General features: G+C 36.4%; 1 protein-coding gene across 5 annotated transcripts in view; it reads left to right on the top strand.

Moving 5' to 3' along the window:
• The window catches only part of CPNE8 (copine 8), a 334,767-nt gene that overhangs the window by 238,172 nt on the left and 70,025 nt on the right, over positions 1-26,570 (top strand). For all 5 annotated transcript variants that reach the window (XM_025283977.3, XM_044941627.2, XM_006055240.4 and 2 more), the window contains 3 exons: positions 5,240-5,367; positions 18,562-18,664; positions 20,736-20,793. In XM_025283977.3, the coding sequence (XP_025139762.3) occupies positions 5,240-5,367; positions 18,562-18,664; positions 20,736-20,793 (289 nt within the window). The remainder of the gene's footprint in view (positions 1-5,239; positions 5,368-18,561; positions 18,665-20,735; positions 20,794-26,570) is intronic.

The raw sequence follows: 26,570 nt of genomic DNA, 5'->3' as shown, positions 1-26,570 counted from the left end.
CTCCATATTCATTCCTTACAACCAAACCTATGCAAAGGAGAGACTTTTTATTATTTGCATCTTAAATGATTCTTTGAACCAAACTCAAATATTTATAGAAGGTCACACTCTAAATTTATGAAAAATAGTTTCTAAAATTGATGAAAGTGGTGATGATAATGCTTCATCTTTAATTTTACTTAATAATTACATGACTTTAACTTTTTTTAAAGCACTTTTTTCTTGAATAAGACAGACAAAGGTTAAGTAGGTCTTTGGAGAGATAGTATTCGATTTAATTTTTGTGTTAACTTCATCCTAAATAACTACAATATATAACTGTAGATGCTGAAAATGGCAAATAGAAAAACTTCAGTCCATGTCAATCTGGCAATTAGTGTACTACCTAATGTTACCAAACCCTCATATTTCCATGGTAAGAATTTGTGATATATATATTAACAATCGTTAATGTTTATCAAACTGAATTCAAATAATCTTTCAGATAGCAAGGGAGGTGTCTCACTATTCACACTGTTCACTGAACCTGGGGTAGGTAAGGTGCAAGCAAGGAAGCTGAAAGAAGATTCAAGGAGCCGTAGGAAATGCAGACATGTTTATTCTCTAATGGCTGGTGCGGCAGCCATAATGCAGCCATGTTGTATTCTCTGATGATTGACTCAGCAGATACAGCCATAACACAGCTGCAAGGGCTTTTCAGGTGGAGCTTATATAGTTTTACAGAAACAAAAAAGGGGGGGGGCCATGACCAAATGAGTACATCATGACATGCAGGCACAGTGCTATAAATGATCTCAGATATTACATAACCATGGAAAGTCATTGTTTATGAAACATGAGGCAAAAGCAAGAGGTCCTGGGGCAAGAGAACCTGACCATTGCCATCATGGCCAATTGCTCTTTCCCTACAAGAGCTCTTTAACAAAAATTTTAAATCCCTAATTGGTGAGTTTGAGGCTGGCACAAATGTTGAAGTTGAGCTTTAATCAATCAAAAGGATCTAAGGTAAACCCCAGCTTTTTATTTGAAATATGTGTAGTAATAGGTATTGTGGAAAAATAAAGGGAAAATATCCCCGTATTACCACTTTAGCACTTTTGATTGTGGAATGCCATGGCTCACAATGATACTTGATGACTCATTACATTGTACCTGAAGATATAATTACTCATTACACTGTACCTGAAGATACCGAAGTTTTCAACAGTATGTGAACCGGGAACTTCCAGATGTTCAATCTGGATTTAGAAAAGGCAGAGGAACCAGAGATCAAATTGCCAACATCCATTGGATCATCAAAAAAGCAAGAGCATTCCATAAAAAACATCTACTTCTGCTTTATTGACTATGTCAAAGCCTTTGACTGTGTGGGTCACAACAACCTGTGGAAAATTCTTGAAGAGATAGGAATACCAGAGCACCTGACCTGCCTCCTGAGAAACCTGTATGCAGGTCAAGAAGCAACAGTTAGAACTGGACATGGAACAACAGACTGGTTCCAAATCAGGAAAGAAGTATGTGAATGCTGTATATTGTCACCCTGCTTATTTAACTTATATGCAGAGTACATCATGAGAAATTCTGGGCTGGATGAAACACAAGCTGGAATCAAGATTGCCAGGAGAAATATCAATAACCTCAGATATGCAGATGACACTGCCCTTAAGGCAGAAAGCGAAGAGGAGCTAGAGCCTCTTGATGAAAGTGAAAGAGGAGAGTGAAAAAGTTGGCTTTAAGCTCAACATTCAGAAAACTAAGATCGTGGCATCTGATCCCATCACTTAATGGCAAATAGATGGGGAAACAATGGAAACAGTGATCATTGAGACTTTATTTTTGGGGGCTCCAAAATCTATGCAGATGGTGACTGCAGCCATGAAATTAAAAGATGCTTGCTCCTTCGAAGAAAAGCTATGACCAACCTAGACAGCATATTAAAAAGCACAGACATTACCAGCAAAGGTCCATCTAGTCAAATCTATGGTTTTTCCAGTAGTTATGTATGGATGTATGAGTTGGACTATAAAGAAAGCTAAGTGCTGAAGAATTGATGCTTTTGGACTGTGGTGCTAGAGAAGAATCTTGAGAGTCCCTTGGACTGCAAGGAGATCCAAGCAGTCAGTTCTCAAGGAAATCAGTCCTGAATATTCATTAGAAGTTCTGATGCCGAAGCTGAAACTCCAATCCTTTGGCCACCTGATGCGAAGAACTGACTCACTGGAAAAGACCCTGATGCTGGGAAAGATTGAAGGCTAGAGGAGAAGGGGATGACAGAGGATGAGATGGTTGGATGGCATCACCGACTCAATGGACATGAGTTTGAGTAAGCTCCTGGAGTTGGTGATGGACAGGGAAGCCTGGCGTGCTGCAGTCTGTGAGGTCGCAAAGAGTCAGACACGACTGAGTGACTGAACTGAACTGAACTGAAGATGAAATAGTGTAAAGGAAATATTAGAAGGAAATAATTCTAATAAGCACACGGCTACAGACTTCAAAAGAAAATCTTCTGCCCTCTTCCTTAATAAACAACAAAATTAAATGTATTTATTTCCAAAAACATTCTACATTTTACTTTTGTGTTAGAGCCTCACATAAGCTTATTTTTATTTGTCTTAACAAGCAAAAAACAATTCCCCATGTCATTATTTTAAGAAATAAATTTTTAAAAAATTTAGAAAATCATTCTATCAACATAAATAAAATGGTGGGGAAAATGGTACCTTGTTATTTTCAGAGGAATAAAGGAAATACATAGTTTTATAGGAATATAAATCCCGTCCCAGTCAAAATGTTCAAATGCTGATCAAAAAATGACTCAGAACTATCCTGGTTTGTAATTGTTCCCTTAAGGCAGATATATAATATATTTTATATGCCCAAAATCAGTAATGAGTTTTAATTTTAACTAGCTTTATACCTTATCAAGCAAAATAACAACCTAAACTTATATTTAAAGGCAGGTTAATTAAAGGTCAGCTCAGATTAACATCAAAAAAATCAAAATATCAAAAATATTATACTTTCATGTTTTAATTTCAATTTGTATAGTCAATTCTATAATGTAAATAGTTATTTTATTACTTTTATGTTTTAAAAGTTACATGGGGGTTAATTAATAAATTTTGAAAGGAGAAGACAAAATTTAAAGAACAAGGTGGATATAAATTATTCTTTCACAGGTGACAAAATTGAAGTCATTGGTAACATTTGGCTTAGTTCACCAAGATCCTCAGTCTTTCAAATGCTTAGGATTTTGTAATATTGTTACATAGTGGTGGTTTCCTGGTGGCTGAGATGATAAAAAATGTGCTTGCAATGCCAGTAACCTGTGTTCAGCCCCACAGGTTTGGAAAGATGCTCTTGAGAAGGAAATGGCACCAGCATTCTTGCCTGGAGAATTCCATGGACAGAAGCTACAGTCCCTGGGGTTGCAAAGAGTCAGACATGACTGAGCAGCTAACACTTTCACACTTTGATTGTTCAGATAAAAAATATACATGCTCATTATGTTTAAGCATAGTGACTATGTCTAGTTGGGCTTCCCTGATAGCTCAGTTGGTAAAGAATCTGCCTACAATGTGGGAGACCTGGGTTCGGATCCCCTAGAGAAGGGAAAGGTTATCCACTCCAGTATTCTGGCCTAGAGAATTCCATGGGCTGTATATTCCATAGGGTAGCAAAGAGTCAGACATGAAAGCAGAGACTTTCACTCACATGCTTAAGCATGGTTACTGTCTCTAGTGTTTTAAAAACATAAATACATTTTTTTTTATTACCCCCTTCCAGAGGTGGAGCCTTATTCCTCCTCCCTTGAATATAGGCTACACTTAATGACTCATTTCTAAAAAGTAGATGAAAGTAAAAGTAATACTCTTATATAATGCAACTTATAAGATTAGTTTCTGGGCTTTTTGGAGCTTCCTCCTTGCTCTCTCTCATTTTGGAGAAGTTAGCCACTTCTTCCGTTGCGTGATGTGGGAATACGCAAGCAGCCCTATGCAAAGTTCCTTTAGCTTATCACCAGCAAACCATACAGGTGAGCCTCTTAGAAGCAGATTGTCCAACTCTGGTCTTGCTTTCAGATGACTGCAGCCCAGGTCAGTTTCTTGACCCTAAGCTCTTGAGAGATCCAGAGTAAAAATCACCTGGCTAAAATATGGGATAATAAATGCCTACTGTTTTAAGCCATTACCTTTTGGAATGGTTTGCTAAATAGCAATAGATAACAATGCCTTATTTGTGTTATTTGTGGAATCTGGACTCAGAGAATTGAACCTAATAACAGAGCATTCAGAGAATGAGAAAGCGGAACTAAATCTCCACTTGCCCTTCTAGATTCTATCTGCCGAATAAGAACTCCAGCGCTGTGCTTCAGTCATGTCCGACTATTTGCAACCCCATGGACTGTAGCCTGCTAGGCTCCTATGTCTATGGGATTCTTCAGGCAAGAATACTGGAGTGGGTTTCCATGCCCTCCTCCAGGGGATATTCCGAACCCAGAGATCAGCCCACATCAGCCCACATCTGCTGACCACCTAGGAAGGCCAAGAACTCCTGTGGCAAGCCCCAATTCCATTGAACAATATGAACAAGTTTCTCCGATTTTTTTCACTTTACCTTGTCGTGATGCTACTCACATCAAATTGTATTCCCTTTGATCCCTTCTTTTTTGGGGGTTATCAATTTTGGCCTGAAAATGTGCAAGTGGCAGATATTTTATGTTTTTATTTCCATAAAGTAAAACTATTTGAATTGATAGTATTTTTCCTGATAATACACATCACTGCAGAAAGCTTGGAAAATACAGAATAATCTAAACAATCAAATAAAAATTGACAATTATATAACCACTCAGAGGTAGCCACTATTAATATTTTGTTTCCTTCTTTTCAGATTTTTATATGTTCATCTCTATATGTTCATAGACCTGTGTATAAGTATTAATCATAAAATGTGATATTCAACTTCTCAAGATTATTTAGAATTTTCTTCTGCCCATTAGTTGAAAAGTATCCATTTTTAATGATTGCACATTACCACATATCACAATCTATTAATATTGATATATTATAATCTATTGTTGATTACTGAATTTATTATTATTATTTGCTATTATAAATATATAACTGAGTTTTCTTTGAAAAAGGCTTTATGGATATCAACATGTATTGTTCTCTTTTTTAGATTATTTTTATAGAATTATTCATTCTTTTCCTGTCTTTGCTGTAACTTTCTACAGAATGGGAACCCCCAAAACCCCTACTGTAATGGCATTGATGGTGTCATGGAAGCTTATTATAGGAGTCTGAAATCTGTGCAACTGTATGGGCCAACCAATTTTGCTCCTGTAATTAATCATGTAGCAAGGTAAGTAAATAATTTGTTTATTTTAGTGTGCTGGACCAGAATGAAATCATAATTTTATTGTTGGCATGGCTCCACAAATGCAAGTTGTTTTCTAATATTTTACCTCCAAGAAAGTGAAGGAAAAGATATAGAGTAAAAAGAATCTCCATTGAGCTATCATGATACTTCAATAAGAACTTTATATCAAAATATCAAATGAAAACTATACACTGGCTTATGTTAGGACCTATATTTGTTCAACCAAGGAAAAAAATTTTATTATTTGAATAAGCATCCATGAAAGCGATATCGATCACAATCTCAATTGTAAAATCACTCATATCTAAGATTATATTCCATAGCAACATAGAAGTAATAAGAGATTGAATTCTATGAAGACAACTAAAGCCTTTCAGTGATATATAGGACTTGTATATTTTGTAAATTAATTCTTTGTCAATTGTTTCTTTTGCTATTATTTTCTCCCATTCTGAATGTTGTCTTTTCACCTTGTTTGTAGTTTCCTTTGATGTTCAAAAGCTTTTAAGTTTAATTAGGTCCCACTTTTTTATTTTTGTTTTTATTTCCATTACTCTAGGAGGTGGGTCATAAAGGATCTTGCTTTGATTTATGTCGATTGTTCTGCCAGTGTTTTCCTCTAAAAGTTTTATAGTTTCCAGTCTTACATTTAGGTCTTTAATCCATTTTGAGTTTATCTTTGTGTATAGTGGAAAGAAGTGTTCTAATTACATTCTTTTACATGCAGCTGTCCAGTTTTGCCAGCACCGCTTTGTCCAGGCTCTCTTTGTCCCATTGTATATTCTTGCCTCCTTTGTCGAAAATAAGGTACCCATCATCTCACACGCTAGTAAAGTAATGCTCAAAATTCTCCAAGCCAGGCTTCAGCAATATGTGAACCGTGACCTTCCTGATGTTCAAGCTGGTTTTAGAAAAGGCATAGGAACCAGAGATCAAATTGTCAACATCCGCTGGATCATGGAAAAAGCAAGAGAGTTCCAGAAAAACATCTATTTCTGCTTTATTGACTATGCCAAAGCCTTTGACTGTGTGGATCACAATAAACTGTGGAAAATTCTGAAAGAGATGGGAATACCAGACCAGCTGATCTGCCTCTTGAGAAATTTGTATGCAAATCAGGAAGCAACAGTTAGAACTGGACATGGAACAACAGACTGGTTCCAAATAGGAAAAGGAGTTCGTCAAGGCTGTATATTGTCACCCTGCTTATTTAACTTATATGCAGAGTACATCATGAGAAACGCTGGACTGGAAGAAACACAAACTGGAAACAAGATTGCTGGGAGAAATATCAATCACCTCAGATATGCAGATGACACCACCCTTATGGCAGAAAGTGAAGAGGAACTCAAAAGCCTCTTGATGAAAGTGAAAGTGGAGAGTGAAAAAGTTGGCTTAAAGCTCAACATTCAGAAAACGAAGATCATAGCATCTGGTCCCACCACTTCATGGGAAATAGATGGGGAAACAGTGGAAACAGTGTCAGACTTTATTTTTCTAGGCTCCAAAATCACTACAGATGGTGACTGCAGCCATGAAATTAAAAGACGCTTACTCCTTGGAAGGAAAGTTATGACCAACCTAGATAGCGTATTCAAAAGCAGAGACATTACTTTGCCAACAAAGGTCTGTCTAGTCAAGGCTATGGTTTTTCCTGTGGTCGTGTATGGATGTGAGAGTTGGACTGTGAAGAAGGCTGAGCGCCGAAGAATTGATGCTTTTGAACTGTGGTGTTGGAGAAGATTCTTGAGAGTCCCTTGGACTGCAAGGAGATGCAACCAGTCCATTCTGAAGGAGATCAGCCCTGGGTGTGCTTTGGAAGGAATGATGCTAAAGCTGAAACTCCAGTACTTTGGCCACCTCATGTGAAGAGTTGACTCACTGGAAAAGACTCTGATGCTGGGAGGGATTGGGGGCAGGAGGAGAAGGGGACGACAGAGGATGAGATGGCTGGATGGCATCACTGACTCGATGGACATGAGTCTGAGTGAACTCCGGGAGTTGGTGATGGACAGGGAGGCCTGGCGTGCTGCGATTCATGGGGTCGCAAGGAGTCAGACACGACTGAGCAACTGATCTGATCTGAAGTGTGCGGGTTTATCTCTGGGCTTTCTATCCTCTTCCACTGGTGTATATTTCTGTTTTTGTGTCAGTACCATACTGTTTTGATGACTGTAGCTTTGTAGTATAGTCTGAGGTCAGGAAGATTTATTCCTCCAGCTCCATTCTTCTTTCTCAAGACTGCTTTGGTTAGTCATGATCTTTTGTGTTTCAACAAGAATTGTGAAAATTTTGTTCTAGTTCTGTGAAAAATGCCATTGGTAATTTGATAGGGATCGTGTTGAATCTGCAGGTTGCATTTGGTATTATAGTCATTTTCACAATATTGATTCTTCCTACCCAGGAACATGGAATATCTCTCCATCTGTTTTTGTCATCTTTTTTTCTTTCATCAGTGTCTTATAATTTTGTGTATACAATTATTTTGTCTCTTTAGGTAGATTTATTCTTAGATAATTTATTCTTTTTGTTGCAATGGTGAATGGTATTGATTCCTTAATTTTTGTTTCTGATTTTTCATTGATAGTATATAGGAGTGCAAGTGATTTCTATGTATTGACCTTGTTTCACTTTTGTACACATGCATATAAATATGTATAATGTATAAATTTTAGAAAACATGAATTTTTGCCTAACTAAAAAAATTATGATATTTTGATTCCACTTATTTGACTTAGTACTAATAAAATGCTAGATTTCTAATTAAAAAATAGATATGCAACAAGCAACAGAAAGATTTACTGTATAGCATAGGAAACTATAGTCAATATCTTATAATAACCTATGATAGAAAATAATTTCAAAAAAAATATATGTGAATTTGTATAACTGAATCACCTTGCTGTGCACCTGAAACATTGTAAATCAACTATGCTTCAATAAAATATATCTATGTTTCAGTTCAGTTCAGTCACTCAGTCGTGCCCGACTCTTTGCGACCCCATGAATCACAGCACGCCAGGCCTCCCTGTCCTTCACCAACTCCTGGAGTTCACTCAAACTCACGTCCATCGAGTCAGTGATGCCATCCAGCCATCTCATCCTCTGTCGTCCCCATCTCCTCCTGCCCCCAATCCCTCCCAGCATCAGAGTCTTTTCCAATAAGTCAGCTCTTTGCATGAGGTGGCCAAAGTACTGGAGTTTCAGCTTCAGTATCATTCCTTCCAAAGAACACCCAAGGCTGATCTCCTTCAGAATGGACTGGTTGGATCTCCTTGCAGTCCAAGGGACTCTCAAGAGTCTTCTCCAACACCACAGTTCAAAAGCATCAATTCTTCGGAGCTCAGCTTTCTTCACAGTCCAACTCTCACATCCATACATGACCACTGGAAAAACCATAGCCTTGACTAGACAGACCTTTGTTGGCAAAGTAATGTCTCTGCTTTTGAATATGCTATCTAGGTTGTTCATAACTTTTCTTCCAAGGAGTAAGCATCTTTTAATTTCATGGCTGCAGTCACCATCTGCAGTGATTTTCTATGTTTAGAAAAAATAAAAGATGAGGGAGCATAACAAGTAAGTGAGCTGGAGGATGGAGTAGCGGAAATCACTATCTCAGAACAGAATTTTTTAAAAAGAATGTATAAAAAACAAGGTCCTAATATATAGTGCAAGGAACTATACTAAGTAGTCTGTGTAAATCATACTGAAAAAGAATATAGAAAATAGTGTTTGAATGTGTATAACAGAGTCACTTTGCTGTGCAGCAGAGACTGGCACAACACTGTAAGTCAATTATACTTCAATAAAAATTAAAAAAAAAGGAATGAAAAGAAATGAGGACAGTCACAGAGGCCTTGGGGTCTCATTTGTATTATAGAGGTCCCAGAAGGAGAAGAGATAGAGTTAGAAAACATTTGAAGATATTTTAGGTGAAAAATTCCCTAGCATGAGAAAGGAAACACTGAAGTGAAGAAGTCACAGGGAGTCCCATACAGGACAATTCCAAGGAGGAACATGCCAAGATACATATTAATAAAACTGATAAAAATTACAGACAAAGAAAATATGTTGAAAGTAAAAAGAGAAAAGCAAGAAATAACATAAAAGGGAATTCACAAGAGGTTATCAACTTATATATCACCAGAAACTCTACAGGTCAGAAGGGAGTGGCATTATATAATTCAAGTGATGAAAAGGAAGAACCTACAACCAAGAATACTCTTATGCAGAAAGGCTCTCATTTTGATTCAGTGGAGAAATCAAAAGCTTTACAGAGAAGCCAAAACTAAGAGAATTCAGAACCACCAAACCAGCTTTCAACAAATGCTAAAGGAACTTCTCAAGGCAAGAAGAACATCAGTAACTTAAAGCAACCTTGAACATATATAGACTACTATATCAAAACCTCACAGAAACAGCAAACCAAAATCTACAATAGATACACACATTCCCAAGAAATGTATCCCAACCACAACACTAAAGATAGTCATCAAACCACAAGAGAAGAAAACGAAAAAATAAGGGAAGAAATACATGTATGGCTGAGTCCCTTTGCTGTTCACCTAAAACTATCACAACATTGTTTGTTAACTGGCTATACTCCAATACAAAAAAGTTTTTTAAAAATCCAAGATAATTAAGAAAATGGCAATAGGAACATACATATGGATAGACACCTTAAACAGATTAAATCCTCCAATCAAAAGACTGGCTGAATAGATGCAATAACAAGACCCATATTATGGTGTCTACAAGAGACCCACTTCAGACCTAGGGACACATACAGACTGAAAGCCAAGGGATAAAACGATTTTCCATGCACATGGTGAGTAAAAGAAAGTTGGAGTTTAAATCCGTACAAACTTACCTCAGGAAACAAGAAAAAATGTCAAATTAAGAACCTAACCTTACACATAAAACAACTAAAAAAGAAGAAAAACCAAAACCTAAAGTTAGTGGAAGCAAAGAAATAATAAAGAACAGAAATAGAGGCAGAAGAAACAACAGCAAAGATCAGTGAAACTAAAAACTGGTTCTTTGAAAAGATAAAATTTGATAAACTTCAGCCAGACTAATCAAGAAAAGAGGAAGAGAACTCAAATAAATACAATTAGAAATGAAAAATGAGCATAACCAATACCACAGAAATACAAAGAAATCATAAGAAACAGCTACAAGCAACTATATGCCAATAAAATGGACAACATATAAGAAATGGACAAAGTTACAACCTTCCACACTAAACCAAGAAGAAACAGAAAATATAAACATACCAGTCACAAATACTGAAAATGAAACTGTGCTTAGAAAACTTGCAACAAACACAAGTCTAGGACCAAATGGCTTCACAGTCAAATTCTACTAATATTACATATTTGGAGAAGCATTAACACCTATCCTTCTCAATCTTTTCCCAAAAAATTGCAGAGGAAGGAACACTCCTAAGTTGTGTGCTCACCATCTTCCTAATACCAAAATCAGACAAAGATATTACAAAAAAGAAAATTATAGGACAGTATCACTGATGAACATAGATGCAAAAATATTCAACAAAATACCAGCAAACCAAATCCAACAACACATTAAAAGGATCATTCACCATGATCAAGTGGAATTTATCCAGAGACGCAGGAATTCTTCAATATGCACAAATCAATGTGATACACCACATGAACAAAATGAAAAATAAAATCCATATGATTATCTCAGTAGATACTCAGAAAAAACTTCTAACAAAATGCAACACTAGTTTTTTTATAAAAACTCTCCAGAAAGTGAGCATACAGGGAACAAGTTGTTGCTGATGTTTAGTCACCCAGTCATGTCTGACTCTTTGCAACCCCATGTGCTGCACCACACTAGGCCTCTCTGTTTCTCATCATCTCCCAAAGTTTACCAAGTGCATGTCCATTTCATCAGTGCCATCCAGCCATCTCATCCTCTGACACCCTCTTCTCCTTCTGCTCTCATCTTTCCCCGCATCAGGAGCTTTTCCAATGAGCCAGCTGTTTGCATCAGATGACCAAAATACTGGCGTTTCAGCTTCAGCATCAGTCCTTCCAACAAGTATTCAGGGTTTCCCTTAAGACTGACTGGTTTGATCTCCTTGCTGTCCAAGGGCTCTCAGGAGTCTTATCCGGCACCACAATTCAAAGGCATCAATTCTTTGGACCTTCTGTCACAACTGCACATGATCACTGGGAAAACCATAGGGAACATATCTCAACATAATAAAGGCCATGTATGACAAACCCACAGTAAACATCATTCTCAACAGTGACAAATGGAAAGCATTTCCTCTAAGATCAGGAACAAGACAAGGGTGTCCATCTTGCCACTTTTATTAAACATAGTTTTGGAAGTCCTAGCCAAAACAATCATATAAAAAAAAGAAATGAAAGAAATCCAAATTGGAAAATAAGAATTAAAACTGTCACTGTTTGCAGATGACATGATACTATACATAGAAAATCCTAAAGATGCTATCAAAAAGCTACCAAAGCTCATCAGTGAATTTGGTGCAGTTGCAGGATACCGAATTTATGCATGGAAATGCCTTGTATTTCTATACACTGGCAATGAAAGATCAGAAAGAGAAATTAAGGAAACGATCCTATTTACCATCACATCAAAAAGAATAAAATACCTCGGAATAAACCTACTGAAGGACCTGTGCTCAGAAAACTATAAGATACTGAAGAAAGAAATTAAAAGATGACACAAACAGATGGAGCACTATACCATGTACTTGGATTGGAAGGATCAGTGTCATCAAAATGACTATATTACCCCAGAGTAATCTATAGATTCAACTCCTGCCAAATTAGCAATAGCATTTTTCACAGAATTAGAACAAAAACATTTACAACTGTTTGGGAACACAAAATATCTCTAAAAATCAAAACAATATTGAGAAAGATAGAGCTGAGGGAATAAGGCTTCTTGACTTCAGATTAAACTAGAAAGCTACAATAATCAAGACATATGGTACTAGCACAAAAACAGAAATATAGATCAGTGAAACAGAATAGAAAGTCCATAGATACACCCATGCACCTATGGTCAACTAATCTATGACAAAGGAAGCAAGAAAATCCATTGGAGAAGAGAGTCTCTTCAATAAGTGGTGCTGTCCAATGGAAAACTGGACACCTACATGCAAAACAATGAAATTAGAACATTCTCTAACACTATATAAAAAAAGAAATTAAAAAAGGATTAAAAACCTAAATATAAGACTGGATATCATAAATCTCTTAGGGAAAACATAGACAGAGCACTCTTTGACATGTTGCAGAAAGATTTTTTGATCCACCTCCCAGAGGAATGAACATAAAAACCAAAATAAATGATAGGACCCAATGAAACTTAAAAGTTTTTGCACAGTGAAGCAAACCTTAAAATGAAAAGACAACCCCACAGAATGGATTAAATATTTTCAAAAGAAACAACTGACCAAGGATTAATCTCAAAAATATATAAACAACTCATGCAGCTCAATACAAAAAAACTTTTTTTTAATTGAGCAAAAGATCTAAAGACATTTCTCCAAAGAAGTCCTACAGATGACCAAAAATTACATGAAAAGATGTTTAACATCTGTAATTATTAGATAAATGCAAATCAAACTACCATGAGGTATCACCTCAGATAAGTCAGAATGTCATCATCAAAAAAAAATCTACAAACAATAAATGCTAAATAGAGTGTGGAGAAAAGGGAACCCTCCTACCCTGTTGGTGGGAATGTAAATTGGTATAGCCACTATGCAGAACAGTATCAGTTCAGTTCAGTCACTCAGTCGTGTCTGACTCTGCAACCCCATGAACCGCAGCACGCCAGGCCTCCCTGGCCATCACCAACTCTCGGAGTCCATCCAAACCCATGTCCATTGAGTCGGTGATACCATCCAATCCTCTCATCCTCTGTCGTCCCCTTCTCCTCCTGCCCTCAATCTTTCCCAGCATCAGGATCTTTGCAAATGAGTCAGCTCTTCGCATCAGGTGCCCAAAGTATTGGAGTTTCAGCTTTAACATCAGTCCTTCCAATGAACACCAAGGACTGATCTCCTTTAGGATGGACTGGTTGGATCTCCTTGCAGTCCAAGGGACTCTCAAGCGTCTTCTCCAACACCAGAGTTCAAAAGCATGAATTCTTTGGCACTCAGCTTTCTCTATAGTCCAGCTCTCACATCCATACGTGAGTACTGGAATAACCATAGCCTTGACTAGACGTACCTTTGTTGACAAAGGGATGTCTCTGCTTTTTAATATGCTGTCTAGGTTGGTAATAACTTTCCTTCCAAGGAAAACAGTATAGAGGTTCCTTTAAAAACCTGAAAATAGTTAACAGTTCTGTCACTCAGTCGTATCCAACTCTTTGTGACCCCATGGACTGCAGCATGCCAGGCTTCCCTGTCCATCACCAATGTGATCCAGCAATCACACTCAGGAGCATATAATCCAAGAAATCTGTAGTTCAAAAAAATAACTGCATCCCAGTGTTCATTGTAGCCAGGACGTGGTAGGAACCAAAATATCCGTTGATGAAGAAATGGATAAAGAAGATTTGGTACATATGTATAATGGGATATTAATCACGAAAAAGAATGAAATAATGCCATTTGCAGCAACATGGATGGACCTAGAGATTGTCAAACTGAGTGAAGTAAATCAGACAGAGAAAGACAAATATTGTATGATATTGCTTATATGTGGAATCTAGAAATAGAAAATAGTACAAGTGGACTTATTTTAAAAAAAAAATAGAAATAGTCACAAATGTAGAAAACACATTTATGTTTGCCAAGGGGGAAAGGTGAGGGAAGGATAAATTGGGATATCTGGATTAATACCTACATACTACTATATATAATGTAGATAACTTGTAATGCTGCTGCTGCTGCTAAGTCACTTCAGTCATGTCCGACTCTGTGCAACCCCATAGACGGCAGCCCACCAGGCTCCGCCATCCCTGGGATTCTCCAGGCAAGAACACTGGAGTGGGTTGCCATTTCCTACTGTATAACACAGGGAACTCTACTCCATACTCTTCAATGTCTTACATGGGGAAAGAATCTACAAAATAGTGAATATATGTATAACTGATTCATCTTGCTGTACAGCAGAAAGAAACTAACACAGCCTTGTAAATCAACTACACTCCAGTGAAAATTAATTTTCAAAAGGTAAACAATACCCCCCACCAAAAAGAGATCAATTAAGCCATCTAGAGTAATATTTATATTACATAATACTCAATTTTTTATAATCCATCTCGCCATTTTTAAAGCATAATTTGGTATGAAAATCATAAAAGCCATACTGTTGTTGAACTCATAGAAGTGTCTCTCTCTACCATTTATTGTTATTGTTGTTTAGTCGCTAACTCATGTCCCACTCTTTGAGACCCCATAGACTTCAGAGTGCCAGGCTTCCCTATCCTTCACTATTTCCCAGAGTTTGCTCAGACTCATGCCCTTTGAGTCAGTGATGCTATCCAACCATCTCAACCTTTGACCCTCCTCCTCCTGCCAGTATCAGGGTGTTTTTCAGTGAGTCAGCTCTTAGCATCAGGTGGCCAAGGAATTGGAACTTCAGTTTCAGCATCAGTCCTTCTAATAAATATTCAGAGTTGATTTCCTTTAGGATTGACTGGTTTGATTTCCTTGCAGTCCAAGGGACTCTCAAGAGTCTTATCCAGCACCACAATTGAAAAGTATCAATTCTTCAGCGCTTGGCCTTCTTTATGGTCCAACTCTCCTATCTGTACATGATTACTGGAAAAACCACACCTTTGACTATGTGGACCTTGTTGGCAATGATGTCTCTACTTTTCAATATGTTGTCTAGGTTTGTGATAGCTTTTCTTCCAGGTAGTAAGTATCTTTTAATTTGATGACTGCAGTCACTGCCCACAGTAATTTTGGAGCCCAAGAAAAGAAAATATGTCATTGCTTCCACTTTTTCCCCTTCTATTTGCAATGAAGTAATGGGACCAGATGTTGTGATGTTTATTTTTTGAATGTTGATTTTTAAGCCAGCTTTTTCACTATCAAATTTCACCCTCATCAAGAGCCTCTTTAATTCTTTTTCACTTTCTGCATTAGAGTGGTATCATCTGCACATCTGAGGTTGTTGATATTTCTCCCTGCAATCTTGATTCCAGCTTGTCCTTCATCTAGCCCTGCATTTCTCATGATGTGCACTACATATAAGTTAAATAAGCAGGGTGACACTATACAGCTTTATTGTACTTCTTTTCTAATTTTAAATCAGTCTATTGTTTCATGTTTGCTTCTGACTGTTGCTTCTTGACCTGCACACAGGTTTCTCAGGACACAGGTAAAGTGGTCTGGTATTCTCATCTCTTTAAGAATTTTACACAGTTTGTTGTGATCCACACAGTCGAGGCTTTAGTGTAGTCAATGAAGCAGAAGCAAAGCAGATGTTTTTCTGAAATTCTCTTGGTTTCTTTATGATCCAGTGAAAGTTGGCAAGTTGATCTCTGTTTCCTCTGCCCTTTTTAAGTCAAACTTGTACACCTGGAAGTTCTTGGTTCACATACTATTGAAGCCTGCTTGAAAGATTTTGAGCATCACCTTGCTAGTATGTGCAATGAGCCCAATAGTATGGTAGTTTGAACATTTTTTGTCAGTTCCCTTCTTTGGGATTGGAACAAAAACTGACCTTTTCCAATCCTTTGGCCACTGCTGAGTTTTCCAAATTTACTGACATATTGAGTGCAGCACTTTAACAGCATCACCTTTTAGGATTTGAAATGGCTCAGCTGGAATTCCATCATCTCCACTAGCTTTGTTTGCAGTAATGCTTCCTAAGGCCCACTTGACTTCACACTTCAGGATGTCTGGCTCTACGTGAGTGACCACACCATCATGGTTTATCACCAGATAACCATGATGACCTTAAAGGTCATTAAGACCTTTCATGTATAGTTCTGTGTATTCTTGCCACCTCTTCTTAATCTCTTCTGCTCTGTTAGGTGATTACTGTTTCTGTCCTTTATCATGTCCATCCTTGCATGAAATATCCCCTTGATATCAACAATTTTCTTGAAGAGATCTCTAGTCTTTTTCATTCTGTTGTTTTCTTCTATTTGTTTGCATTGTTCATGTAAGAAGGCTTTCTTATCTCTCCTTGCTATTCTTTGGAACTCTGCATTCAGTTGGGTATATCTTTCCCTTTCTCACTTGCCTTTTGTTTCTCTTCTTTTCTCAGCTATTGTAAAGCCTCTTCAGACAACCACTTTGCCTTTTTGCATTTCTTTTTCTTTTCAGTGCTTTTGGTCACCACCTCCTGTATAGTTATGAACCTCCATCCATAGTTCTTCAGGGATTCTCTCTACCAGATCTAATCCTTTGTATCTATTTGTCACCTCTACCATATACTAAGGGATTTGAGTTAGGTCATTCCTGAATGGCCTAGTGGTTTTCCCTACTTTCTTCAATTTAAGCCTGAATTTTGCAGTAAGGAGTTCATGATCTGAGCCACAGTCAGCTCCCATTCTTGTTTTTGCTACTGTATAGAGCTTCCTCCTGTTAATCACATGAAATATAAACCTTATGTTTTTGAGGAATAGTCAGTAAAAAATGCTTTGTAAAAATAATGAATACTTAAATTTTTTTTTTTAATTAACTCCTAAGGGACATTATCCTATTTCTTAAGAAAAAAATTTTTAATATAAAGTAGGAGAGTAGGTTCATACTTTGGATTTTCCATTGCTTATGTTACTGTCACATTAATACAAATGTCTTAGTGCCAAGATCAGTTGTTCAACATTGTGGGAGCATTTTTGACTGTATGTTGTAGAACTGGTTCCATAGTGTATGAAACTGTCACTTAGACTGTATTCTCTTCATAAGTCTATAAAATTACCATATATTTTATTAACAGATGTGTAATTATTAGTTTCTCTTGTCTGTGGCAAAGTTGTAGTGTTTCTTGTTCATATAGTTATTAATTCTGCTTTACAAGAAATAAATTTTGCCCTGATCTATTAGGCCATTGGTTTGTCCACAATGTATTCAAACTTTATTATTATAGAGTCCATCAGGTACTGATTTTCATTGATAATCAACAGATATTTCATTGAAATAATTTTTCTGTAATTTACTTGATGATTTTTTATAAACTGCCCTCTATGAGCACCATAATGCTTCTTCATTACTAGATATGACCATTTTACTAGTTATGTACTAAAAGTCATAAAACATATTCTATTGAGAATATCATCAAGATACTCAGAATGGGAGAACAAAATGGAAAAAAAGAGAAAATATAGTAGTAAAATTCTCCTGTTTATTTCTAGTATTATTTGGTGAGAATTCTGCAGTAGAGGTACAGAAGATAAGTACTAGGATATGTTCTCATTACATGCCTAATTTTTGTCTTTGTTTTTTATATCACCAATTTAACATGTATTAAAGACCTAGAACTATAGCTTTGTAAAAAAGTATTTCTTTTCTTCCACTGCATTTTTTTAATTAAGGTGAAACTCACATGACATAAAACCAACCATTTAAAAGTTTACAGTTCAATGACATTCAGCATTTTCACAGTGTTATGCAATCATCACTGCTATCTAGTTCCAAAACAAGAAAAATCATTTATATAATTTAACATACATAAAAATCTACCAGTGTATAACAGTATAAATATTTACTACCATACATGAAATTTCCTTATTAACAATAGAAAGTTGCATTATCTTGATTTTAAAGATTTTAAAGTTTAGGTAGCTTATGCAATTTATGCAGAAGATCATACACATTATGTGTTGCTTAGACAAGATGTCTGTTTCCAAAAGCCATAGCCATTCGTCTGTGGTAACATACCTTCCAGCTCACCTTTTATTAGTGAATGAATTTCTAAGGCTTCCCAGCATCTCTGTGTGCCAGCATCCACTATGCTGTTACTCTAGTGTGATATCTTGTATGCTGTTATTCTAGCAGCATGCTGTTATTCTAGTGTGCTATTTCAGAGGAAAAAAAAAACTGTATATTTGAGAATTTGCATAATATAGGCTCCTAACAAATGTTTAAATATTTTCTTGAGATTAACAGATGTGTTGACTATTCCTAATTATATTTAGCATCTATCATGTGAGAGAAACTGTTTTATTTTGGGTATTGTTTACCTTTTATTTGCCTTTCAGATATGCTGCTTCCGTAAAGGATGGCTCCCAGTATTTTGTGCTCCTAATTGTGACAGATGGTGTTATCTCAGATATGGCTCAAACTAAGGAGTCCATAGTTAATGTAAGTAGGAGTCATTCTGTCTTGGGCTGGCTAAATAAAAGCATGGCGCTACTTAGGTTAATTAACTGAAGTCTTCTTAGTTGACTTAACAGTGAAACAAAATGCCCATGCCTTTGCAGCCAGTGCATTATTTAGACAACTCTTTTATAAATAAAAATAAATAATATCATCAACTTCATGTGCATGAGTGTGTTTATTAGTTTGATGTATATAGTCTTACAATTTGTACAGAATATTTCTTAATATTTACATTTCAGTTACAGGAGAATTGTGCTAATTTCTATGTTTATAGAACTGGATGGGGACTAGTTTCTAATTATGTGCTACATTTATGATTAATTGATTATCTTCTTTATTAGACTATAATCTATAAAATCTATATTTACTAGATTGCAATCTATAAAACTATATCTGGTTTTACTTACCTTTCTATATTCAAGTTGAGCAGTATTTGACACAAAGTGGACATTAGTAAAAATGGTTGTATGAAAGATTGTTTATCATATTTCATAATTATTAATGGCATATTAATGACATAATTATTAATAGCATAGAATTAGCTGTTTGTGTGAGAAAAACTAGTTACATGTGGGAAAAAATCAAATTTCTATAGACATATACTTAGCAAAACCAAACACAAAATGAAAGAGAGGTAAAAGCTTGCACATTATGTGGCACACTATCTTGCATAATATGTGGGAGCCTGGATGGAAAGGAAGTTTGGGAAAGAATGGATGTATATATATGTATGGCTGAGTCCCTTCACTGTTCACCTGAAACCATTGTTAATTGGCTATATTGGGCTTCCCTGGTGGCTCAGATGGTAAAGAATCTACCCACAATACAAGAGATCTTGGTTTGATCCCTGGATCAAGAAGATCCTCTGGAGAAGAGAATGGCAATCCACTCCAGGATTCTTGCTTGGAGAATTCCATGGACAGAAGAGTCTGGCGGTATACAGTCCATGGGGTCGCAAAGAGTCAGACATACCTGAGCAACTAACACTTTCACTTTCACTCCTATACAAAATAAAAAGTTAAAAAAAAAACTTGAAAGGTGTTTCTCCAAAGAAGATACACAAATGATCAACAAGATAAAAGAGCCTCGACATCACTAACGTTTGGAAAATGCAAACCCAAACCACAGTTAGATATCACTTCACATGTGTTATGGTGGCCAATATTAAAATTTTTTAAAAAACTTAAAATAAAAATAAACTAATAGGACATGTACTGAAGAACAGTTATTCATATTTCAATGCCCTGATGATGTGGTTGCTATATTGTTCCACCTTTCTGTTGGTGGATCTCATAGTCTTAGCATAAAATTATTTAATCATACTAATAATTACTTTCTATAATTATCATTTGTGGTCATGCATTTACTATAAAAATTGCTTTTCCTAGCCATAACTATAAATGAGATAGAGTACTACTTTTTCTTCCCAGGTAACCCTATTGGTAAAGAACCTGCATGTCTATGCAAGAGTGGCATGGGTTCGATCTCTAAGTTGGGAAGATCCCCTGGAAGAGGGCACTGGCAACCCACTCCAGTGTTCTTGCCTGGAGAATCCCACGGACAGAGGAGGCTGGCAGGCTACCGTCCATAGGGTTGCACAGAGTCAAACACAACTGAAGCAACTTAGCATGCATGCATGCACTACTTTTTCACAAATATGGTATCTTTTTTCACCTTTCAGTAACAAAAAGATCTTCAAATAGAGAGAGAACATGAAAAAAGAGACTAAAGATACCCAGAGTCAGCATAGGAAGATTTTGTCTGAGAATAGCAAGTGTAAGCAAATGCTCAGTTTAAAAAAATATATATATATTATCCAAGACTGGTCATTCCTAAAGAAAATCCAAGTGAATTAGCATACGTACAGAGTTCAGAAAGGATAAAAGTGGAGTCAAGTATATTATTCTGTGTTAATATTAAATATGTCCAAAAGTATTTTAATGAACTTATGTGAAAAAGTGTCAGTACTTAGGATATTATTTTCTTCCCAATTCTTAGTTGTTTTCCTAATTCAGTTTCTTAATTGTGAACAAATTCTGTATTCTCTTTGAAGGCTTCAAAACTTCCAATGTCAATAATTATAGTAGGTGTTGGACCAGCAGAATTTGATGGTGAGTAATAAAATTTCAATAGCATTAATTGGGAATTTATTAACTGTAACTCATCATGTACTTACATATCTATCACTCCTTTTTTTGCATATAGGGATATGAGTGTGCATATAGATTTGTATACTATGTCCGTGTACATACAGACATAGATATCACATGATGGAGTCTATTGAAGTGAGCAAATTAAAAGAATGTCTTCTGAGTAGTTCATTATCTCTCTAGTATAGGTTAATTCAACTATGTAGCTTTCTGTTTTATTAGAGATGAATTGTACCTCAAAATATTTCTTAATATTGAGTGATAAATTGAGTTTTTGTTCCTAAGGCAAAACACACTCTGGGTTCCCTAAAAACTTTAAGGGTGAGCACTAAATAAATAAACCACTATGTTGTGAAGCATAATAATGGATTTTCACACCTTGGCTAGTTGATAGACATTATCTTTATAAATATTTATGTTCTGTCATATGAAAGACTAAAGTAAAATGAAAATGGATATGACTATCTGAAACTTAATAAGCCTATATAATTATGCTAAATTCACTTATTGGGTAGTTTTCTCTTTCTGTTGGCTCAGTTCAGTTCAGTTCAGTCACTCAGTCGTGTCCGACTCTTTGCGACCCCATGAATTGCAGCACCCCAGGCCTCCCGGTCCATCACCAACTCCCGGAGTTCACTCAGACTCACGTCCATTGACTCAGTGATGCCATCCAAACATCTCATCCTCTGTCGTCCCCTTCTCCTCCTGCCCCCAATCCTTCCCAGCATCAGAGTCTTTTCAATGAGTCAACTCTTTGCATGAGGTGGCCAAAGTACTGGAGTTTCAGCTTTAGCATCATTCCTTCCAAAGCACACCCAGGGCTGATCTCCTTCAGAATGGACTGGTTGGATCTCCTTGCAGTCCAAGGGACTCTCAAGAGTCTTGTCCAACACCACAGTTCAAAAGCATCAATTCTTCGGCGCTCAGCTTTCTTCACAGTCCAACTCTCGCATCCATACACAACCACTGGAAAAACCATAGCCTTGACTAGATTAACCTTTGTTGGCAAAGTAATGTCTCTGCTTTTCAATATGCTATCTAGGTTGGTCATAACTTTTCTTCCAAGGAGTAAGTGTCTTTTAATTTCATGGCTGCAATCACGATCTGCAGTGATTTTGGGGCCTAAAAAAATAAAGTCTGACACTGTTTCCACTGTTTCCCCATCTATTTCCCATGAAGTGATGGGACTGGATGCCATGATCTTCATTTTCCAAATGTTGAGCTTTAAGCCACCTTTTTCACTCTCCACTTTCACTTTCATCAAGAGGCTTTTGAGTTCCTCTTCACTTTCTGCCATAAGGGTGGTGTCATCTGCATATCTGAGGTTATTGATATTTCTCCCGGCAATCTTGATTCCAGCTTGTGCTTCTGTTGGCTCAAGCCATCTTCAAATGCCAATTAATGATGGGTGTTCATGTAACTAGTAATCTGGGTAAACTCTAAAGTTAGTCTGTTTTTTGTCACCTGATGGATTCCTTTAAGAGAACTCTATGCTAGATAACAACTGTATAACTACATAATATTCACCTGATTCATGTGTTTTTACATTGATAATGAGAGTATTTAGCTTGGAACTTTAGAAATTAGAATAATTTTAAAATATTTGAGACAACTTTTGGTATGTTACAGGTTAATTTAGGCACATGGGTGGCTAATCATAACATGATCATCACTAAGATGATTCTTGCTTAACCACCAGTGCCTCCCCAATACGGACAGTATAGATCTGTCCGTCTCAGGTAAAACAACACAGCGGTTATATTGCTGATCTTGGAGATTCTTTCCTTTGATTCCATACTTGGCTGGTCACACTTTGCATCATTATACTCTTCCAGTTTCTAAAGCAAAATCAGTTTAGCCCTGCCTGCTGTTGCTCCTGCTAATATTTTCTCTGTCTCTGAATATTTACATCTGTTTTCATTGTCCATCAGGCATGAATCTGAGCTACCTCTCTAGAGTCAGGAAAACTAAGACACATCTTTCTTAATACTTCGTGTACTTGATCATCTGCATTGAGCAGTGATAGGCTACAATTCACAAACTTTACCAGTTGCTAGGTTAAAGTAATTCATGATTTCCTTTTCAGTTACTAATTTGCTTTTGCCTCTCAAGTATGAACTTTTCACTGGGTACATCCCACGTCTCCCAGAGTCCTGTGGAAGACCATTGTTAGGTGTAAGACCTCAGTCACTTGTTCCTCAACTTCCTACACATAATGTGTGAATACAGAGCAACTGACATTTCCTGGTGAATATTTCTGGTCGTAGATTTCTATTCAAAGCAGCAGGCACAGCTATTTGGGTACTACCCTCATACAATAGCCACACTTATTTATTTTCTTCAATTCTTTTGTTCCCCATGAATTATTTATCAGAGTTTTGAGGTATGAAAATTCATTATTTCTCCCTCTGACTTCTTGAACTAACTAAAAAAAATATGCAAGAGTCACTCAAATAGAAATCAAAATGTAAGTTTTATTAATAGTAGTTCAGAATTAGAGAATCTGAGTTACCCTGTGCACAAACTCAGATTTCTTGTTTCTTTACTGCTCCAAAATTAAATGACCTCACCTTTATCTCAAGGCCTCCTCTGGACAGCAGAGCCTTGCCTATTTATCATGCCACAGGGAGAAATTGCCTTCAACCTGAGGATAGAGTACTCCAAAAAGAGATTCAAGGTCAGTTCCATCTCCCAATCTTAGTTATCTTATGAATCACTCTTCTCAAGAGGAAGAGTGAGTGAAGATTATAGACATAAGGAAGTTGCCTGCCCAATGAATTCTGTCCTGGGAATTAAAGTGAGATTTTCCTCTGGCAAGCCTTATAAACAGGGAATTAGGGTCCTGAAAGACCTGATTTTTGTTTTCACCCTGATGGAAGAACATTTCTGAGTTACATTCAAGTTGGTATTATCTTATCAGAGGAGCCTTTTTCTAGGTACTTCCAAATCTACCATAAGTAAGTTTATATAGCATGCATATAAATTAGTAGGAAAAGACTGAAGTAAAACTTGTGTATTTTCTCAGTTAGCTACAAATACCCAACATCTACATGTATTTCAACCAAGAGGTTTACATAGGCAAGAAATACAACATATTGCCATCTATTCTTTGAAAGTAGAGGAAATATAAATTAACTGTTAGATTAATGAGTATGTAAATGTCTTATTTCTGAATTTCAATGAGAATAATTTAAAACTTTCTGTATAATTTTTCAAAGCAGAATTTCTTTGTCCTCAAAATGTAACAAGTCAGTGTAGTATCCATATAATTGCCTTGATCCTAGTTTAGGAGAGGGGGCAAAATATAAGGGGTTCTAATGTCATTTTGTCTCCCAAGGCTAGAAAGAAATACAGGTCTGTTTCTTACACATCTTTTTTCCAGAGACGGGATCACGTGGGGAACTGGAGCTTACAATTTCAGGCTCCTTGAGGACCAGATGATCTGAAAAATTGAAGGGTGAACATTTCCCTTCCACCACTTACATGCCATTTTTTTTCTTCTTGCTCTCAAATGTGTAGTTTCCAATTCTGCTACCTGTAGCCTTTTAACCCAAAGGACATACTGATAAGTGGGTGATATTTTTATAGCATCTCATTCTAATACGTTATTGCCTGAATAACTGCCATTTTCTTTAACTGAAATGAAACACTCACAAAAACCAATGGAGATTGTAGAGGAATGTGGAAGGTGAGGCCCAGAACATCATCTAATTTTTGTTTTCTATTTTTGAGAGAGTATAGGGTAATCATTATGAGTTATTAGCAAATTAGATAATATAGGAGAAAATTCTCTGATTGCTGACATGTCACCATCAATGTTCATTTATGTCTCAAAGTAATATGAAATTTTGAAAACAAACCTAGAAGAAAAAAGAAATTAATTATTGAAAATATTTGAGTATTTTGAATTTTCCTATTTAGATCCCTAAAAATCACTGCAGATGGTGACTGCAGCCATAAAATTAAAAGACGCTTACTCCTTGGAAGGAAAGTTATGACCAACCTAGATAGCATATGCAAAAGCAGAGACATTACTTTGCCAACAAAGGTCCGTCTAGTCAAGGCTATGGTTTATCCAGTGGTCGTGTATGGATGTAAGAGTTGGACTGTGAAGAAAGCTGAGCGCCAAAGAATTGATGCTTTTGAACTGTGGTGTTGGAGAAGACTCTTGAGAGTCCCTTGGACTGCAAGGAGATCCAACCAGTCCATTCTGAAGGAGATCAGCCCTGGGATTTCTTTGGAAGGAATGATGCTAAAGCTGAAACTCCAGTACTTTGGCCACCTCATGCGAAGAGTTGACTCATTGGAAAAGACTCTAATGCTGGGAGGGATTGGGGGCAGGAGGAGAAGGGGACGACAGAGGATGAGATGGCTGGATGGCATCACTAACTCGATGGACGTGAGTCTGAGTGAATTCTGGGAGTTGGTGATGGACTGGGAGGCCTGGCGTGCTGCAATTCATGGGGTCGCAAAGAGTCGGACACGACTGAGCGACTGAACTGAACTGAACTGAGCTGAATAATTAGGAGAGAAAAAATAGTTCTTTTGTATTTTGAATAATTTAATTGTGTTGTTAATGGAAATTTATACAATTTACTAAATATTGACATATATTATATATCTAAGCAGATTACTGGATGATGGCTTACTATCAATTATGTGTACTGAATGTTTCACCCCAGATATTTATTCCTGAAAATATGTAGAAAAGTAAAACTTAAAAAACATGTTGTTAAAAAAAAAAGCATAATGATATAAAGAACAGTTTGATGGTTGCCAGAGGCTTGCCAGGGTTGGAGGTGGGTGAAATGGGTGAAGGAAGTCAAAAGGCACAAACTTCTAGTTATAAAATAAGTAAGTCATGGGGATATAATGTACAGTGTGGTGAGTATAATTAATATCATGTTGCATATATGAAGGCTGCCAAGAGAATAGACCTTAAAGTTTTTATCAGAAGAAAAAGAATTTATAATCATGTATGGTCAGTTAGACTCATTATGGTGATCATTTCACAGTATACACAAATAGTGAATCATTACATTTTACTGCTAAAAATAATATAATGTTATTTTTCAGTTATACCTCAATCAAAAAAAAATAGGAAAAACAGTAAAATATCTTTAACTGAAATGCATTATTCAGGCACTGAAGAAAACAGTGAAAAGGTGAGGACTGTATTCTAGTGTTTTTTAGAGGGCAAAAAACAAATAGCTGCAAATGGCTCTCTGGAGTCTGGTGAATATCATGTGTGTACAAAATGAGTTATTAGTAAGAGAATTATACTTTAAGTACAAATTAGCATTCCTCATGTAATTAGTTATTTACAGAACTCTCACCAAAAAATATTAAACTCTGGAAAATGTTCTCAATCGCAGCATAACACTACTGTATACCAGCAATCCTGTTATATCACAGCATTCCCAAATAACAGTTGACCTATGTAATGTCAAAATTATTTTTAACCAATGAAAAAAATCATACCTCAGAAAAATCATGATTTATCCACTCACTAAAAGATGCCTTTTTGTTTTAAAATCTATTCACAAAAAGATTATAGACAATGATTGCATAGTTTATTGTAATTTCAAAGAGAATAAAGTTCAAATTGTTATTGGAAATTCTATAATGATTAGTACCAAGTTTCTTAAGTTAGAAAAAAACCATTAAAACTGAATGAATTAGCCTCATCTGACAAATCCATCATGTAAGCATGTAACCCAGAGTTGAGAATTTTTAGG

Source organism: Bubalus bubalis, chromosome 4 (assembly GCF_019923935.1).
Source record: "Bubalus bubalis isolate 160015118507 breed Murrah chromosome 4, NDDB_SH_1, whole genome shotgun sequence".
NCBI lineage: Eukaryota > Metazoa > Chordata > Mammalia > Artiodactyla > Bovidae > Bubalus > Bubalus bubalis.
This window is presented reverse-complemented; position numbering and strand designations above follow the sequence as displayed.